This window comes from Clarias gariepinus, chromosome 13 (assembly GCF_024256425.1).
Source record: "Clarias gariepinus isolate MV-2021 ecotype Netherlands chromosome 13, CGAR_prim_01v2, whole genome shotgun sequence".
Lineage (NCBI taxonomy): Eukaryota > Metazoa > Chordata > Actinopteri > Siluriformes > Clariidae > Clarias > Clarias gariepinus.
The window spans coordinates 19,758,896-19,778,325 of NC_071112.1; the positions used below are offsets into that span (position 1 = coordinate 19,758,896).

The 19,430-nt window shown below is 37.4% G+C and overlaps 1 protein-coding gene across 3 annotated transcripts in view; it reads right to left on the reverse strand.

Moving 5' to 3' along the window:
* Nucleotides 1-1,432: 1,432 nt before the first annotated feature.
* slc25a21 (solute carrier family 25 member 21) overlaps nt 1,433-19,430 on the reverse strand; it is an 82,178-nt gene continuing 64,180 nt past the window's right edge. For 2 of the 3 annotated variants that reach the window (XM_053509330.1, XM_053509332.1), the window contains 8 exons: nt 16,784-16,867; nt 10,263-10,329; nt 8,878-8,937; nt 7,288-7,395; nt 7,021-7,185; nt 4,966-5,147; nt 2,598-2,650; nt 1,433-2,501 (listed from right to left, as the gene is read on the reverse strand). In XM_053509330.1, coding sequence (XP_053365305.1) covers nt 2,440-2,501; nt 2,598-2,650; nt 4,966-5,147; nt 7,021-7,185; nt 7,288-7,395; nt 8,878-8,937; nt 10,263-10,329; nt 16,784-16,867 — 781 coding nt within the window. In that variant the 3' untranslated portion in view covers nt 1,433-2,439. The remainder of the gene's footprint in view (nt 2,502-2,597; nt 2,651-4,965; nt 5,148-7,020; nt 7,186-7,287; nt 7,396-8,877; nt 8,938-10,262; nt 10,330-16,783; nt 16,868-19,430) is intronic. The other variant, XM_053509331.1, reaches the window with a different exon arrangement.

The following is a 19,430-nucleotide window of genomic DNA, read 5'->3' on the forward strand; positions in this document are numbered from 1 at the left end:
AAGCCCAGCAACTATATACAATGCAATCAAGTTAAAGTGTGAGGTGGAGTAAAGAGGATGCCAAGGAAATTTGGTCAAAATGCCTGTTTTTACTTTTTCTTTTATTTAGGTTTTTCAAACCATATTTTATATACAAGTTCTGCTGTTGTTATATATAGCATATTACTTTACATAAAAGTTACTTTACATTACTAAAGTAATGCATGTGTCAGGAATTCTTGAGAATCGAATGGAGGCTTATAATGACGAATGGAATGTTCTGGAATACAGAGACTTCAATATACGTGGTAGGTCATAATGCAGGAGACAAGCTGACAAGACAAAGTGACGTTACAGCATAGCATTCCATCACATAGCAGCACTGAGTGTCTATGACTTTAAACTTCACTGCTTAGACCTGATATCACATGCCCATAAGCAAAAAAATCTGAAGTCGTAGCTAATGAGCCTTGTGACTTATTGCATTATAGACCTAAAACAAATTACAGCCAGTTAGTGAGACATAAAGATGTAAACTGCAAGATACTGCCCATTGTATTGTATGCTGCCAGCTACAGAAACAAAGAGCTACAGCTCTTGTGTTTTCAAGCAAGACCATCTTAGATGTAGAAACACAAAGCTGGTTGGAAGAATGAGTATAATGGACAGGACTGAACAAGACAGAGAAAGGGAAAGGAAAGGATTTTTAGTAAGGGTAAGATTTGGCCAAGGTTTGATACCAGACAGACGAGCCGCTACCGATTCTGGGGACTTTTGAAAACCTAACATACTGGGGCCCCAATCTTGATAAAATCAACCCTTTTTAACTGGGGCCAATTGAAACTCAGCGGCCCTTGGAATTGTCCCTACACCCTTTAAAGGCACCCGTGACATCGGGTTTCTTTCCTTTTGCAATCCACACAATTTATCAGAGATTTGGAACGCCAATGAATATCATGAGCTGGGTATACATTTGGGCAGTTGGGGTGAAGAGCCTTGTTTAAGGGCCCAAAAGGAGCAACCGAGTATTGGTGTGGCTCAAACACCATAAATATTTCTATTAATGTCCTTTTCGGGCTTGGGTGTCCATAAGCCTATAATCCTTTATGTGTACATAACATGCACACAGTGAGTGGGTGTAGAGCAAAGTGGTACAGTGCAAAAGAGTTTGTTCATTCATTTGTCAACATATGTGCATTTCATGGCTTTGTTATTTTAACGTGAGCTAAGTTATGCTGCATCAGCCTTTAGGCTAGAGGAGCTGACTGACAATTTGTTCTTAGCTCTAACAGCTGTGATGGCTGACAGGCATCCACAAAGCTTGAGTCACCTCAAGTTTCTTAGAGGAGATCGAAAAGACACCATAAAAAATTTTTTTTTAATTATAAAAGAAAAACATGAAAGAGAAACTAAAGAGCTGACCAAGTGTATGACAATAAAATACATCATAATAGAAATCTGAGGGTTTTATTTAAAGTTCTCCAACAAACATCTTCATTAAAGACTAACTCAAAGATGTCCGTTGTGAAATCAAAAACATACATATCACATTTTAGCATTTCTACACAGTTCTCTTGTTCCACTATTACTTCTACTATTTTATTGTGTTGATTAAGCACAGCCTTTAAAAAAAAAATCAGTTCATCCAATTTAAACAGTTTGCAGTTGATCTACGGCAGAGTTTTAAACAAAAAAAAAAATCAAGAGCAACTATTCAAGTCCGACTTTGACTAATGAAGTTACAAACATTGTAAACTGTATTGTAAAACAATTATTTGATAAAATATTTTTAATTCAATGTTCATATAATTGCTATCATGTTTATCACACATTAAGATAAATTTAAAATTAAATTGCTACACATTTGACTGAATGCTACTTTGAATGGTCTGAATGGTACAGATGACAAAGAATCATACTTTTTTTTTGCCTTATTCAAATTTCACAAAATCTGGATACATATTAACAAGAATTGACTTAATACAAACTTCTGACTAATCATAAAGTGTTGCAGAGCTCAACATCACTCTCATTAGTATGTCTTTTGGAGCTAAAAAGGATTCTGTGGTGGTGTTCCTGCAAAAAGGATGTGAGCTTTCATTAAAAGTGATGAGATTCTTTAACTTGTTTTAACGTGAGCTGTATCTGATTCTATTTCCTGTGTATTGTGAATTAAAAAAACTGCCCTTGCGTGTGTTTAAAGTTCTGCTGTTGTTACAGTACCAGTGCATATTAGATTTCCTTGACACCATCGCAATATTTGCATATTTCTCTCAACATCCATTAGCGCAAAATGAGATGTAATGCATCGTTTTGTAGTTCAGGGCTAATTTTTACCAATTATTACTATTAATCAATTTTATACTTTTTTTTTTAAAGAAGACACTGGCATGTTTTGACAGCTGACTGATGCATGTACTTGTGACAAAGTGAAATTTGGCTGCCGCATGACAGCTCTTATCACCAGTTTGTTTGCAGCCAGCCGGTGACATACTCGTACACTAGCAGCATGACAGCACCTCCTACACACAGAAAACCACATGGCATGAGAATTAATCAACATGACACAAGACATTACAGCAAAATTAATTCTAAAAAAATATGCCATTTTTGAATACCTGGTCCAAGTCTCATGATCTTGGGAATGAGTCCTTTATATAATGCAAGATATCTAGAAAACAAAATTCAGACACAATGTGTTTAAAACAAACAACACATAAGGAAATATATATATATATATATATATATATATATATATATATATATACACATACATACACACACACTACAGTTCAAAAGTTTGGGGTTCAACTCCATGATTGTTCCTGATTTTTATTTCTTTCTGCGTCCAAAAAAATGCATTAATCTCCTTTGAACAGTTGATATTGGGATGTGTCTGCTACTTATGCTCTGTAAAGACTTCATAATGCCTCTAATCTGAGGTGCTGTTAATTGGTCATTTTTCAGGCTGATAACTCTAAATGAACTTCTGGTCTGCGGCAGAGGTAGGTTTTGGTCTCGCCCTCCTGGGATGGCCTTTATGAGAGCCAGTTTCATGATGGTGCTTGACGGATTTTGTAAATGCACTTGACAATACTGTTCTTGCAAGAACTATTACAGAAAGGCTGACCTCTGCGTCCTAAAATAACAACTAACTGTTGTTTTTCTTGTTGTTATGTAATTACCTAATCCCATATGTGTTATTTTATAGTTTTGAAATCCCCAGTATTGTTGTAGAATGTAAAAAATAAATCACTAAACAAAAACAAAGAACACATGTGTGTGTGTGTGTGTGTGTGTGTGTGTGTGTATATATATATATATATATATATATATATATATATATATATATATATATATATATACACATACATACATACATACATACATACATACACACACACACACACACACACAATATGTCCTATATATATTTAAATTTGGTGCACGGGCGGTCCAGGAAATCCTTTAATGGCATGTGAAACATGTGGAAATGGCTTGGAGCAATGTCAGAATTGTATAAGGGATGTGGCAATAAATCACAGCTGAGTTACTGTAATGTGCAAGTGGTGTTTGTGAATGAGACACATGTGAGTTTGTATAGTTTCGATGTGTCCCTACAGTGGGCTCCAAGCCACCTCATCTGGGATAGTTATTCATAGCTGTATGGTCATGTTTATTTATGTTTGCACAATATAAATAAATAAATAAATAAATAAATAAATATTTTTATTTACACACATTTTATATATATATATATATATATATATATATATATATATATATATATATATAAAATAATATATATATATATATATATAAATTTACACACAAATATTTTATTTAAGAAAAAACATGCATTATATCTATTTTATATATTTGTGAGTTGTCACAGTAGACAACAGTAGTATTAGAAAAAAAGGATTATGCAGATGCACTGTGGTGCTTAAGCAGATATACATCCCTAAAATCTAGCCATATTGTGTGTCTGCCTCTAATGTGTTCAAGCTGATCTTTCGCTCAGGGTCACCACTCTCCGTGTCCCAGCCACTGTCCCCTGCCTCTGTTGGCGTTAATAAGGCTTAAGCCACTTCCTCCCTGCCCCACTGTCTGATTAAACTGACCTGTTGAGCGCCGTGCGCCTCGTTAGGACTTGCTTAACAACGTCTCCCATAGGGGCCACTAATTAACTAGGAGTGTGTTGTGTTAGAGGTTTGGGCAAAATAGGGTAGAGGGGGTACCCTCTCAGCACCCCAAAGCTCAAACGGCTGCATTTAGTGGCTCAGTCTCACACACATAGAAAATGACACACACACACCCAACCCCACCTTAACCCAGGCCCCAACTGATCTAATAAGAAGCAGTCTGCCAGTCTCCATGAGTAAAAGAAGTAAAAAAAAAAAGAAAAAAAAAAAGAAAGAAAAAAAAAAGAAAGAAAAAGAAGCAAATCACGTCCCTAAATGCTCATAGAAGCAATGTATTCACTCACAAGCTTGTCAAGTAAAAGAGACTCTGCATCTACTACAGCAGTGACACACAGGACCTCAGACAAACAAATCACTGCAAATGTGTTAATACAAAAATAAGTATAAAGAGTTGAGCAGTATTTCAATGTGTATATATATATTGTATATTAGTATGCTATAAAAATCTAAATAATTAAACAATGTAAATTGCATCAGAATTCATGACAATAAAAAGTACAGTAAATATCTAGGAAAAATATCAGTGTTGGTCAGATGAAGCTAGGGGTATTGATACATTAATATTTGGTGTATAAACAAAAGGTGCTCTTTAGTGCTTCACTTCAAGTCAGAGGTGAAGTTAAAATGCAAAATAAATTAAGGTCAAATGTATTTTACTAAAATTAAATGCCAAACCACACTATGATACAAAATGTTATTTACAAATAATAATAATTAATTAATTTGTAAATTGGTTTCCATTCTGAATATCTAATAATTTTTTGTTTTAAGTAGATCTCACCCTTCTTCACGATAAACCAGAGTCATGGTCTGGAAGCAGCTCCTGTACTTTATCTCCCCTGGGACAGGCTGTGGACCCTGGATACGGCTCTTAGCCACGTCAAAGGGGATGTTCACACAAGATGAGATGGTTCCTGACAGCAAACCTATAGTAAACTTTCTCATAAACTCCAGGCGAGGATCCTTTCAGAGAAAAAAAAGAAATATATGAAAAAGGAGATACTGGGAAGAATCTAAATGAATCTGAAAGTAGAAGAGCAAGATATTTTATGACCCAGAGCACAAAAGATCAGTTTCATTTCAGTAAGCGGTTCTGAACATTCATGGCAGGGAATTCTGAAGCAATTTCAGGATTAGTAACATATTGTTTTGGAAAGCTGAACATGATTCCAATGTTTGTATAGAAAATGAGATTTCAGAGCTGAATTTCAAAAACATAAACCAGGCATATAGAACACAAAACAGCTGCCCACCAAAGTATGCAGTGGTTGTCATTTTATATTTCTGAATTTGACTTAATTATCTTCTTTGAAAAATACAGACCAGCAAATGTGGAGTCAATGAGCAGTGGAAAATGTCCCACTGAGGGGCATCCCTCATGGCTACAGAAACTAAACTGAAGAAGTGAAGGAGTGGTAAAGAGACAGCAAGTAACAAAGAAAGAAGAAAGGGGATGATGGTGGTGGTGGTGGTGGTGGTTCATGGATATGACTGCAAAGCTGGCATGAAAGCTCAGATCATTTTATGGTAGCAGGAGGCAGATTAGAGTTTCCTTAGAACAATGTGGCTTTTCTATTGGCTGAGGCGCATCACATGACGCAGGGCAAGCTTTGGCGATAGGATTTATAAACAGGGTTCATGCAGGCAGACTGGGCAGGCATATGGGGACAATTTGTGTAATTGGGCTGTGACTCGGCACCAGAGTATTACAGTACCAAAAAAAGGCCAGACCCACGCAGCTCTGACAGCTAATTGGCCAGGATATTTTTACAAATGACAGCAGCCTTGCTGTGTCCGGCCTTTCTCAAAGCAGCGGACACCCTGAGTGACGAGCCGAATCAACAGCTAATCTAAAAGTCTGCTGCGGGGTGGAGCACTGTTCTGAAAAGCACCACCCCAGCACTGGACCATACTGCTACGGTATACACCCAGCATGCCATTCAGTCCCTCTAACATTTCTCACTTTAATCACACAGGACCATGGTTCTTGTGGGATGCCCCCTACAGCCAAATTCAGTATTAAACCGTAATTGGGTCAGGAGTTTTCACTGCAGCATTACTGTAAAAATAGCACTCAGAACACATAGTCAGATGGCCATGCTCACTTGTGGCCAAAAACCACCAGAGGAGATGAATCACTGATTAATCTCGATCTGGCTACACGAATCTTAATGTCTATAGAATGACTCAGGCTGGAACCTCAAAGCCCTCAAAGTTCAGCTTTCATCAACAATTTTGCTCGGCTCTTTGGAGTAGTAAATATTGGGTTCATCAGACAGGCAGCTTTTTAGACAATTGTATTGTGAGTCCAGAGCTACAGGAGGATATAAAAAGCTCTTATAGTGCATAGTGTATAGTGCACTTTTCCCAACTTTCTTATAGTGTAACCTCTCCAATACTGAAACAATACCACTGATACCACTGCCTGCTTCCAATTAGTTAATTGGAGTTAATCTAATGCTCCAGTATATACATGTGGAGCATATGGCTCCGTTTCAATTTAACAAAATTAACTTTTGTTTGGGAGTAGAACCCTGCCGGATATGTAATGTGAACCGTTGAGGATGTGACAGAGAACAAACATAGAAAGGATTAGTACGGTTGATCTTAGCTGCTCTTTTCCTCTACACCTCTACCTCCACGTCTCTCTTCCTCTCTTTACAAACCTACACAGCTTATTAGACAGATTTAAAATGTATAAAAATCTACAACGTAAACATTAGTTTGCACCATTATTACAGTTCTTGCTCTATAGGCGTCATTAAAAACAAAGCCACAACTTGATCTCAGAATTACACCCACCACCCCAAAGGTAAATTTTTAGATTTTTTTTTACCTGGCTGGCAGGAATGGCATTTTTAACATTGAAGTAGAAGCCAAAGTAGATCATGTTGAAGACTCCATGCCGTCCCAGAGTGGAAGTCAGGCCCTTATTTAGTCCACGCAGTCCAAAGCCATCTGAGTTAATAATCATTCGAGCCTGGCTGAATGTGGATGGCTGCTGGAGAGAGAACAGGACACGAGGACAGAAGATGCTTACAGTTAAAATCTACCCCATAACATTAGATCATCTCAAAACACTACTGTCACTGTTGCCTCTTACCACGTTGAAAGAATCCCTGTTGGCCTGAAGGCTTACTTTTACTACCTCGAACGGATTAACCACCACAGCTTCCGTTAAACCTGAGCCGAGCCCAGCTAGAGAGAGAGCCTGACACAGATAGAAAAAAGATGCAGGTTGCCAAAAGACTGAAAGAGCTATGAAAGACAGCTTTTGCATCATATCCAAATGCACAGTATATATTGAAAGATCAGTCAATGCTTTAGGTATGAGTGTCAGACCAACACTGTGATCCATTGTGAACAATGCAACAGTGATAATAAGCTTGCTAAGAATGTGTTTGTTTAGACAGAGGGCTCGACTTCACCCTACTAGCTAAAAGAAACTGCTTCTATCTTTCATTCACACAGGAAAGAATGGGGACAGAGACGGAGTGAATGAATTGGTTCAGACAAATTGACAGGAACAAAGATCAATTTGTCCAGATGCAGAAATAAAAGCTTAACGTGAATGGCTTGAATAACTCAGATTTTCATATCCCAAAGGACCTTTATTCCTAAAATGAATAGATAGCTTGTTTATTTGTTTAACCAGTCCCAACTTCACATTCCCTAGATCTTATGTATTGTAACAGAGGAAACCATGGAAAGTATATCATTCTTAACGTCAACGTAAGTATATGCATATTATGTGCCGCTGTTTTCACAAACGGCAGCAAATCTGAATATGTATATACTGAATCCGTATGTATATTTGTGTACTTGTGTAAGTGTCTGCGTCTGTACTGGTGTAATGGGAAAATGTCAGGGCTGTGTATGTGTCTCATTACTCTCCCTCAGTTTCTATCCCCCCCCATCACACCATGCTGGACCATCATCTCAAACAGCCTCAGCCATGTTTACACAGCTAGCCATCCACTCTTTCATTTGCTATTTGTATTATTACTGCATACGTCCTCATCCATCAAGCTGAGCCCTCTCAGCTGCGCTGAACAGGAAGAGGGGGCTCTGCCACGCTACTCAAACATACTCCTTCATAATTTCAGGCCAATGCTAATGATCGTACCTATCCTCATTGTGTCATATATTTCACAGTGTATACCGGATCCTCCAGCTGCCTAGGAAGGCACAGCTTGACATGTTCAGGGAGGATGGGAGAAAGCTGGGCTTAGGGCTGTAATGGATGGGCCAGGTAAATATTTCCTATACTAGGGCTGTACAAACAAATTATAAATGGAAAATGTACAGAGATATAGAGAGGGGTATGTGCGTGTCAATGCAGAGGGAGCTCATCTATTGGGCTGTCACAGTAATGGATCATCTGTCACACACTTCATTTGGCTAACATTCATATCTTCCTTTCTGCATGCAGTCTTAGCAATGCTGGAGGCAATACTGAGCTTGCAGTCATTTATTACTCTAAGCACTGGACTTACTGAGGCAATATATTAACCGGTAATTGTAGATTGCCTTTAACTGTATGTGTTTCTCAAAAACAACTTTACCACACCCTGGACAGATTTCTAAAGTATCAAAGACAAACACTGTATGCATATGGTCGTTGGTGTGCGTGTGTGCATTTGTGTGCGTGAGTGTGTGTCTATGCATATAGTATATGTGTTAATTTGCTTACCAGACCCTGAGATAAGGCAGTATAACTTAGCAGGTTCTTGTATTGCTCAAAGGTGAAAAACTGTAGTGTAGACAGGACAAATAATCAGTATCAGCACAGGACACAGACTGACATCAGCATATATATATAGCAACTTACATGCATGTGTGCAAACACACAGACACACACACAAACAGAAAGAGAGAGAGAGAGAGAGAGAGAGAGAGAGAGAGAGATGCAAGTCATGCCACCACCCTGAGTAAACACAGCTCACACACAGACCATGAAGATCATAACAGCAACATGCTCTCACGTGCCCACGCAGCATACACACTAATGAGATATAAGCTATTAGCAGTGGTCATTGTGAAAGAAAGAAAGAAAGAAAGAAAGAAAAGGAGGAAGGAAGGATGAAAAAAAGAGAGAGAAAGAACATGCACTGTTCTTCTATGTAATTTTCATGCACAACCATCTCCAGAGTTTACACAACCTGGTGCGAAAGACAAAAATCATCCAGTGATCAGCACTTCTGCTGGCAGAAATGCCTTGTTGATGAATGAGGTCAAGATGACTGGTTACAGCAACAGGTAGGCCAAATGTAAAAATTAAATACACTTTACAACCAAAGTGAACAGAAAAGCATCTTAGAATGCACATATTAAATCGTAAGGCGGATGGGCTATGACTGCAGATGACCACTTTATTCCCATCAGCCACAAACAGAAAACTGGGGCTGCAGGTTCACAGACACTGGTCAGTTGAAAATGAGTAAACTACCAGGGAATGTTTTTCAATCCTAAACTGTCCTATTTTGGTGAACTTGTTCCTGCTGTAAACACAGATCCCTCTAGAGACTGTTGTGCATTTAAATCTCCGGAAATTAGCAGTCTAATATACTCAAATCAACGCATCTGATACCAGCAATCATACCAAAGCCATAGCCAAAGTCAGTGAGATCACATTTTCCTATATTCTGATGTTAGACGTCAAGATTAACTGAAGCTGGAGACATATAGCTATATAATTTAATGCACTGTACAGACTGGCTGTTATAAAGGAACAAGGGTACTGTCCCAATTAAATTAGCCAGTTAATGTAGAAGATACAATAATCTTTAAATATAATATGCAATACTATAACCAGTTAGAGCAAACATTTAAGTCTCCTCCAGCAGTCTGATTCGTGATGCTCGACTGGCATATAAGTCAATATTGGAGGTCCAGAGCAAATATACAGAGTGTGAGGATAAACAGAGAAAGAAAGCTTGTTTTGGATCCTGCATGCTTCAGGTGAAAGACTACTGACTGCTGCGAGGAAGATAAACCCGGGACTATGGTCGTGCGTTTATTGTGTACATCATTAGTCCGTTCTTTTTTTTTTTTTTTTTTTTGGCAGACAGCTGTTACCTTAACTGCTCTCTTTGGTGTCTCGGCTAGAATGGGTGGCAGGATTCCCTTGTAAAAACCATACACTCTGTAAACAGAGGACAAATCCATTAACACTTACACACAGGTAGGAAGAACTCATCCAAAGTTTTTGCTTAATTGGATTCAGGATAAAGAAGGAAGTTGATCAAGAAAATGTGCACAATTATCCAAACATTTCACAAAAAGTGCTGAGAGATCTGTGAACACCTGTTAACCATTCAATCCTAATACATGTTTACATAATTCACGAGTCGTCAAAATGGTAGGGACTTCCACGGAAATGTGCACTGCTGGCCAGATGTTTTCAGAATGAATGGAGGACGGCACCGTTCATGCACAATTAATCTATTTCAGCTCAAACACTGCAAGGGTAAAATCACATTACATTAAAGTAATGCTGCATCAACTACAACAAACAGTGTAAACAGTCAGTACACAATACTTAGGCGAAACAAAAGAGTGAAAAGTAGTTTGGAAATTATTCCACCTGTTGCCAACAGAAGCATGTTTGTCAGTTTCACTGTGAAACTTCTTTGGAAAACCACCCCTATCATCAATGATACATACTGCTGACTATCTTGACAGAGCTTCAACTGTTCTTGTCTGTTTGTTTCAAAAGCAATTGTTTCCTGCCTAGAAACAGGTTTAACTGGTCTATAAGCTGCATCAAGCAAAAACTGCTCCGCAAAGTGGAAATATTGGACATAATTTTTTTTTTTTATCTCATTATTGCAACAGGTGAAATGGCTGAAGGTTCAATGGCTACAGTTTTAGTTCAGCCTTATTTACAAAGATATACTTTATGAAAAGACTGACTAAATATTGGGGTTGATACAAACCTGCAACAGGCCTTATATGTATTCAAGGGTACAGCAATGATATTAAGAGTCAACATAGTTACTATCTAGGAAAACTAAGAAATAAAAATTCTGCTGGTGACGTTACACAACAAGGAATACATTTTTAAAATAACCATTATTATTACAAATCTCAGAAAATACAGCATTTAGCATGTGGAAAAGTCAATGCATTTTTGACTAATCAAATTGTATTCATATTTAATATAAAAATGTATAATAAGGAATTTATCTTCTGTTCATCTCCTGTTAACAGCTTGTAATCAACACCACTGACAAAAACGGCAATGTGCTCCTGTAATCTAAATATTCTCACTTTCGCTCTTTTCAAGCAGACTGATAGGCAGTCCTTGTTTAGACAGCGCATATATACATTTCTGCAGTTTGAAACCTGACTCTGTTTTCTTAATCTTAATGCCAGGACAAGCCTGAGCACGGGAAACTCCTCTCTCTCTGTCTGCAACAACACCAATTGGAGAGCAAAAATGTTTGCGTTTAGGAAGATTCCTGGACATGACCTAAAAAACCTGCTACTACGTTTCGCAACTCCTGGCGTTTCTTATTTTATTTAAATCAGTAATTATTCATTATAACCACAGAGTAAACAAAATGATACAGTAGGTAGGTTTAAATCATAGTGGAGTTTATTAACTGTTCGCTCTTAGATACTAATGAGACTCTACATGAGTGCTTTATTGAATGCAGACACACTTGGAGGGAATATTTCACTATAAAACATAAATAAGTGGTGCGCTACAAATGCCTAATTAGAGCAGCATAGTAAAGTAGAGTTGAGCAGAGTATAAGACTTTGACTTACTTCCATTGAACTACATATAGATGAAAAAGAAATTCTCAAACTCGCTGGTTAGATTTTTCTTTTAAACAATCAAACATAAAGAAGCAAATAAATAGGTTGTTTAGGGTTTTTTTTGGACTTGCAGCATATTTCACAAAATTATATATGCACATTTAAAAGTAATGATTTTCACACTAATAAATATTGTTCAGTACATGTCCTATGAATAGCTGTTCTTTGTGTTAAAACAAACAAAGCACATGTTGCGTGTAAAATAGAAAATGGCAATCTAATGCCAGAACTAATCGTATACGTTTCAGGAGGAGCCAAATGAGCCTTAAAGTACACTCAAGTACATTAATATTGCCAAAGCTCTCCAAATCAGGTGGGTTGTGCTAAAAATGTAAAACTGAAAGAGAAAGTTAAGTGAACAGAAAAGGTTTTTAGAGTAACAAATCATTCACATGTTGATACTGAACACATTTTTGTGGACAGACAGGACAGTGTAGCATGACCTCCGAGTGTGAAACCCACCACACAACTGTATTGTGAAAACATGAGCCAGAAGCAATCAAAAGAGATGCTCTCGTCTGATGGCTTCTGGGTGTAAATATTGCTGTTTCTGCAAACAAAGAGGGGTCGATTACCTCAAGCTTTACCACAACCCATTTCGAAAGCCCACTACTCGCTCTGGCAAACAAATCACTTCTTCACTGGGATGTGTTGTATCAATTTTCTGCCCATTTATGTTTACTCTGGCAACTGAACGGCTGCTGCGCTGACAAAAGTGAACTTTCGTGAGGGTGAGAGTGTACAGTCAAAAAGGAAGCCCCTTCTCAGATGCATGCAAACTCGCTTCCCGGGAGTGGTTAGTCGGAGAAATCATCAGGTGGTGAGATAAAGCTCAGATTTGTAACACACACACTCAAGACCCCATTTGACTGAGCCTGGTTTGAATGCTGATTTGACTCTAAATGTAAAGCACACCCAAGGTCTCCACTAGGCCTTCGTAAACAAATCCATTCCCATTTAGGATCTGTGTGGGTCCAGCTGCCCGTGTTTGTATAGGTGTGATTTGTCTTTGATTTCCATAAACCCATTTTGTCCCATTCAACACAGAGCCACATAACTCATCATAACAAAAAGGGAGGAAGGAAACAACGCATTAACCAAATTGGATAATGAGACATATGTTTGATTCCAGTCTAGGTTTGGATACTGACTTCAAATAACCAATGGATATTTACACTTTACTATCCCTTAAGTACGCACTGTCTTGTGCAGGCGACAGCCCAGGTGCCCTATCCTCAACCAACAGCCTGCATGCTTCATCTGCAAATATTACTATTTACTAAAAGAAGCTCTAACCTTGTCCTGGCCAAAAATAACACAAAAAAAAATCACCAATCATAAAATAGCAAGCAGAGACACAGAAACATTTACTGTTAGAGCTGCCAAAGACAGTCAAAATAGACGAAACTTAGAATGAATTCATTGTGGCAAGTAAGAGCCTGTTGTACCTTTATCATCACCTGAACATGTTTTTGAAAACAAGTTATTACAGACTCATTCCTCATTCATGATGGAAAAACTAAAACTTACTTGGGTACAATTAAGCAAAAAACTTATATTTCTTGCTTTGTGTCCAAGATATATTTTTCATATTTTTATCTGAAGTTAAGTTGAATCTGAAATTTCAATTGCCGCCTCAGGTCTGTGTGCATGGAGTTTGCATGCTCTCCCTGTGCTCGATGAGTTTACTTTGGTTTCCTCCCAAAGTCCAAAGACATGCAGATTAAGTTAATTAGCTTTCCCAAATTGCCCGTAGAGTGTGTGTGTGTGTGTGTGTGTGTGTGTGTGTGTGTGTGTGTGTGTGTGCATACAATGGCCTGGCACCCTGTCCAGGGTGTACACCACCCGCCACCCAGTACACAGGATAAGTGGTATAGAAAAGAAAATTCTTAACCTTAAATATTTAAATGTTATTAATTATACTGATATTTTCAAACATGTCAATGATAATATTTGATATCATTGCAATAAAAAAATGCCATAAAATCCTTTGGACGAAAATTCTTTGGGACACTGGTTGACTTCAATCCTGGTAACTTGGCTAATATGATTGACTTCAAGGCCAATCAATTGCTAAGAAGCTGACCAAATGCCAAACATAAAATCGAAATATGGACTCACAGGACTTTCGATCAATTTATTCAGGATCATCAAAGTATTCGGTAAAACCTTCAATTTTAAACAAATATTATAAACAACTGTTTCAATTTCAAATCATGTAGCTGATTATTTCAGACCTTTTTAGTAACTGACAAAAATTAGCTACATGCATGAACATTTTAAATATGATCGCTGTGTTAACCAACAAGAGCAAGAATTTTAAAAAAGGGTTAAACAATAACACACTTAATGTATTTTAAACATTACATAAATTGTCATAGATTGCAGGCAGATGCAAGAAAATGAATGTACGATTAAAACGATCGAAGGAAGTATGATCACGAATTAGAACAAGTACTAAGCACTGATGCATAAAATACAACAGCACAGTTAACATAACAGACGTAAGACCAAGACAACCTAGAATGTAAAAAGACAACCTAATCTGGGACAAACCCAAAGCAGGTCCACGTGATTACAAGCATGTAACACACAGGAGCTAAAGGGTCCTATAGTTCAGCACATGCTGCTTACCTGAGACAAATCTAAAGCAAAAGCATTTATATTTTATTTTGTAATTCAAAATAAAAGTTTTTTTTTTTGATTCATTTGATGATTACAATTAAAAAAAAAGGTTCTGTTAAGTTGCGAACAAATAATGATCAAGCTCCTTTTACAGAGATATTCGTACATCTGCCTTCACCCAGACTAAATCACATGAACTTAAGCCAGATTAATAGATTACAACACAGTGCCTTGGGCACTGGCAACTAGCTTGACATCTTAACACGTTCAGGAACAATTGTCCTGTCAATCACCGAGTACAACATGTGCAATAATTGTGCACACTTTATTAACGTTAAGTACATAATACAGTACATATCTACATTACTACTTTTCAAAATATGAAATCATGTCATCCTCTCTTGCTTAAAAGGATCAAAATGCTTAAAATCTAAGCAAAGCCAGAGCAGATTGTGCTGAAACAGTTTCTAGTAATAACCCCACAACAACTGACTCTCTCCACAGTTTGTGTAAATTATAAATAACTTGTCTTGGCCCGTGGCTATAACAATACTTTTCCTGGCCTGTAATTTTATCACTCAGATATACCAGGGGTGATAATAGGGGTCGAAAAAAGAAGTGCTGGTGTCTGCAGGGGAGGCACGTGCTGACTGCACTGCTGACAGCTCCAAAGCAAGTGAGAATGGTATGCAGTATTTGTGAGCTGGTGAAGGATCTCACAGCAGTCTCTCCCTGCTGCTGTTTCACTGTCACCTGTGGCCACACACATGCATACAAAACCACACCTCTTACAACGGATTAGTTGTATTACTATAAAACTGACAACAAAATGGCAGGAAGTCTTTGCAAATACATATAAATATAAAAATAGGATGTCTGTTAGTGTCTGCTTCAAAATGTGACTGCTACATGCTAGTTGCCATTCTTACATCAATACCATCTATACTCATTAATGTATTATTATTTTAGAACATGATCATGAGAAAGTGTTATTATTTATTATTATAATGACATTGAGAATATTGTTGATGATAGACGGGATGCAGCGCTAGAGATGGCAAAGCTGAAGATGCTACGATTTGCTTTAAAAGTGACAAGAATGGACAGAATTAGGAATGAGTATATTAGAGGGACAGTGCAGGTAAGAAGGTTTGGGGACAAAGTTAGAGAGGCCAGATTGGACACGTGCAAAGGAGTATATCGGGAGGAGAATGTTTGAAATAGAGCTGCCAGGCAGGAGAAGAAGAGGAAGGCCCAGGAGGAGGCTTATGGATGTGGTGAGGGAGAACATGCAGGAGGCTGGAGTGACAAAGGAAGGCGTGGTAGACAGAGTTAGGCGGGGACAAATGGTCCGGTGTGGCAACCCCTAACAGAAGCAGCCGGAAAAAAATAAATAAATAAATAAAAATCTAATTTACATATGGTGTATAGAAAGTATTTTCGTATAAAAGTTAATTTTACTTGGTCCGACCAGTTAGGTTTAAACTGTTTTTTTCCCCACTTACTTACAGTAGATCCATTAAGTTTAAAGAACTAATTGACTATTAAACTCATAAAATAGTCAAGAGTGATGAGGCTTTTTTTTGTTAATCGAAAAAAAGAAAAAAAACAACAACAAAAACCTCTCTCTCACTCCTCACTCAACCTCATCTTAGATGTAATTTGTTTCTATCAATCTGTCTCTAAAGAGAACATGTGAAAAAATAATGCAAAAATTCATTACTGAATCAAGGTTGAGTGACCAAACATATCAAAAATCGATTCATGCATCAGGTGTGAAGGGGAAATTTGAAAGGTTTGGTTTAAACTACCTAGCCACATCGCAAAGTCTATTATCCATAAAGGTATCTGGTATATAATAACCAGATGATCCCTATATAAATAAAAAGCAACAAATAATTGTTGTGTTCACAAGAGTTTTAAAATTACAATAGCTGAAAAATCTACTTTGGTAGACATGTTGTATTTCCCACATTAAAGTACTCAAACAGACACATGCAAGAGAAAGCAAACAGCAAACATTTCTAGTAGAAAAATGTTTAGAAAAGTACACACTAATACATGATGTAGCACAAGCAAGGTACAAAAATATAAGAAAACAGTTAGACATAATGCATATCTGGCTACAGCTGAAAGCTAAACGCTTACCCCTCTTTGTAAAATATGGTCTTGAAACAGTCCCCCAGGCCTTTATAGCTGTTTGGGTCACTCACTCCACGTTGAATTTGGAACCTGAGAACACATGTTGACAGTTCATTACTGATGTTATTTATTCATATTTTTATTTAAATATCCCTATATGTCTTATAGTAAAGATAAATCATCAGAAATCATCAGAAAGCAGAAAGCTATTCACAAAATGTATGCATGTTGATTTATGTAGCAAAAAACAAACTTAAAACTTAGTTCTGTAAGACTCATGGAAATGTTTTATAATCCAGGAGTTACAGTAACTTTAATCTTTCACTTTGAACTTTATTTAACATTAGCTATTGTAGCACTCTGGATGCAACAATATGCATCCATCCTTCAATCCATCCATCTATCCTTCAATCCATCCATCCATGCATTTTGTATCCATCCATCAATCTGCTTGTATACATACATGTTTGTTTTAATAAGTCTTACTGTTAGAGAGAAATACACAAATACAAACTGATTAATCAATAACATCAAATTTTGATTCTCTTTAAACAGAAAATAATGTGTTATTTGTTTTATTTCAGTTGATTTTATGAATTAAATATGCTAAAATACATTCTTCGCCTATTTTATGATTTCACTGTATGATTTTACAATATTTCAATTAGATTATAATAAGGATTAAATTGACCCACTAACACCTAATAAAAAAAACGGAAATATAATGACAGTATTTGGTTAACTTTTCCAACATGAAGTAAAAGAATTCAGACTAATCTTGGTACAAGTCTAAACGTCCACTGGTTTGTAAGTGGCGCCAGAGTCTGTCCTAGAACTTCAAGCCCGATGGATAATTCAAACATTTACTTAACCCATATTTTCCAATTAGCCCTTACTTCCCCATAGCAGGCCTTCACGCTACAAATTCTCTTGTTTCCTGCTAGTAACCTAGTTAGAACTGTGCAATTACATTTATATTTAGAACATAATAGCTAATTAATATTTTTTGGAGATAAAACCTGCTATTAACTTGCTTATAAACATAATCTAACTCTGTGTAAATGTTTAATTTATGGTACAATTGACACTCTTTACTACATTATCCAATTTCATTGTACAGATACTAATTTGTTTAAGTTCACAACACACAAACAAACACACACACACATATACAGAACACACATACTGTCATTTTTTTCAGATATACCATTTAAAATTATTGACCATAGCTCATATTTAACTATACATAACCTTATCCAATGATGAAAACGGCTTCCTCTCAATCCTCTCAAAACCAGTGCCACTGCTGTACTAAGAATGATGCATGCATTGTTGGAACATGAGGCAACACTGAAGCAAATTAAAAGCATTCAAGACCAAAATAAAAAAAATAACCAAATATAAATCATTATGTGAGAGGAACAAGAACAAAAAGGGCTGTTCAGGGGATGGGGGTGGTATGGAGAGGAGCAAAGATTCCCCTCATATGGTTTTGACTGCCAAGTCAAGAGGTCAGCAGTTATTCGTTCAGTCGGGTGCCTGATGGGGCCATAAAGAGTGTTGGTTCCATCGAAGGAAGGGGTTTACTGAGGTGACTAGGCTTTCATAAAGCCAATAGATTAACATCTTAGAGGGGTGTCTTCCAGCATACAATTTTGTAGATTCCCTAATAGCTTGTAAGGCATGCCTAAAAAACTGTTTAAAAAGCACCATAAATGAACGTCCAACACCATATTAAAAGAGGGAAGGAAAAAAAAGGAATGCTTAAAGGGCAAGTGGTCTGTGGCATTGGCAGCAATACTGGCAAAAGAGAATGGGTAAATGATGAAGGCACAGACCTGGAAGATTCAAGACCACAGGAGCTTGTAAACAAATTTAAATCAGTCTTAATTAAAGTCATATGAATGCAAGGTCAAGGATAGCTGGAGTATGATTTCTCCATGTTTGGTTTGCAGGGATAGTCCAAGCCAGACTAGCCACGAGAGACAGAGAGAGGAAGAGAAAGAGAGAGAGATATGGCATGGCTATGGTCCACTCCCAGCCCCCTGACCCCACACATGACCCTGAGGTCACCTCATTTCCTTGTGTCCCTTACCTCCCCTCTCATAAAGATTTTGGACCAAACAGCTTGGCCTGTAAGAGATAATGGGGGTATATGAGAAGTTCATGGCAGCAGAACATGTCCTGGGCCTCTTGCCACAAGAGCAAAGACCAGCAGACCAGGCATGAGTCCTTCTTCTGGTTAGCAAAGATTTTTATATGGGTCATCTATGTGACATAACAGCATAGCATTGCGAGCCAACACTTTCATCAATCTGGCTGATAAAATCAAAGCCTTTCTTATTATAATCAACAAACAGAAAAACCACACAAGCTTCAATAATATATGGATTTCTCAGAATTCTTTTTACTCTAACCCAGGAAAGAGAATATCTACTCAGAAATTATGATGCCTGCTAGTTCAGTGACAGTAAGGCACCTAACCCACTGTGCGCTATTTTACTATCCCACAGCGTGATGGACAGCCAGGTGAGGGTAAAGGTAAGGGCAGATTGGTGTTTTTGTGAGCAATATGAGTGCTATGGGGTAAATAACCTTGAGTATTTGGCTTGACCTTAAAGTCCTTGTTAAAAGTTAATATTCAAGGCTCTAC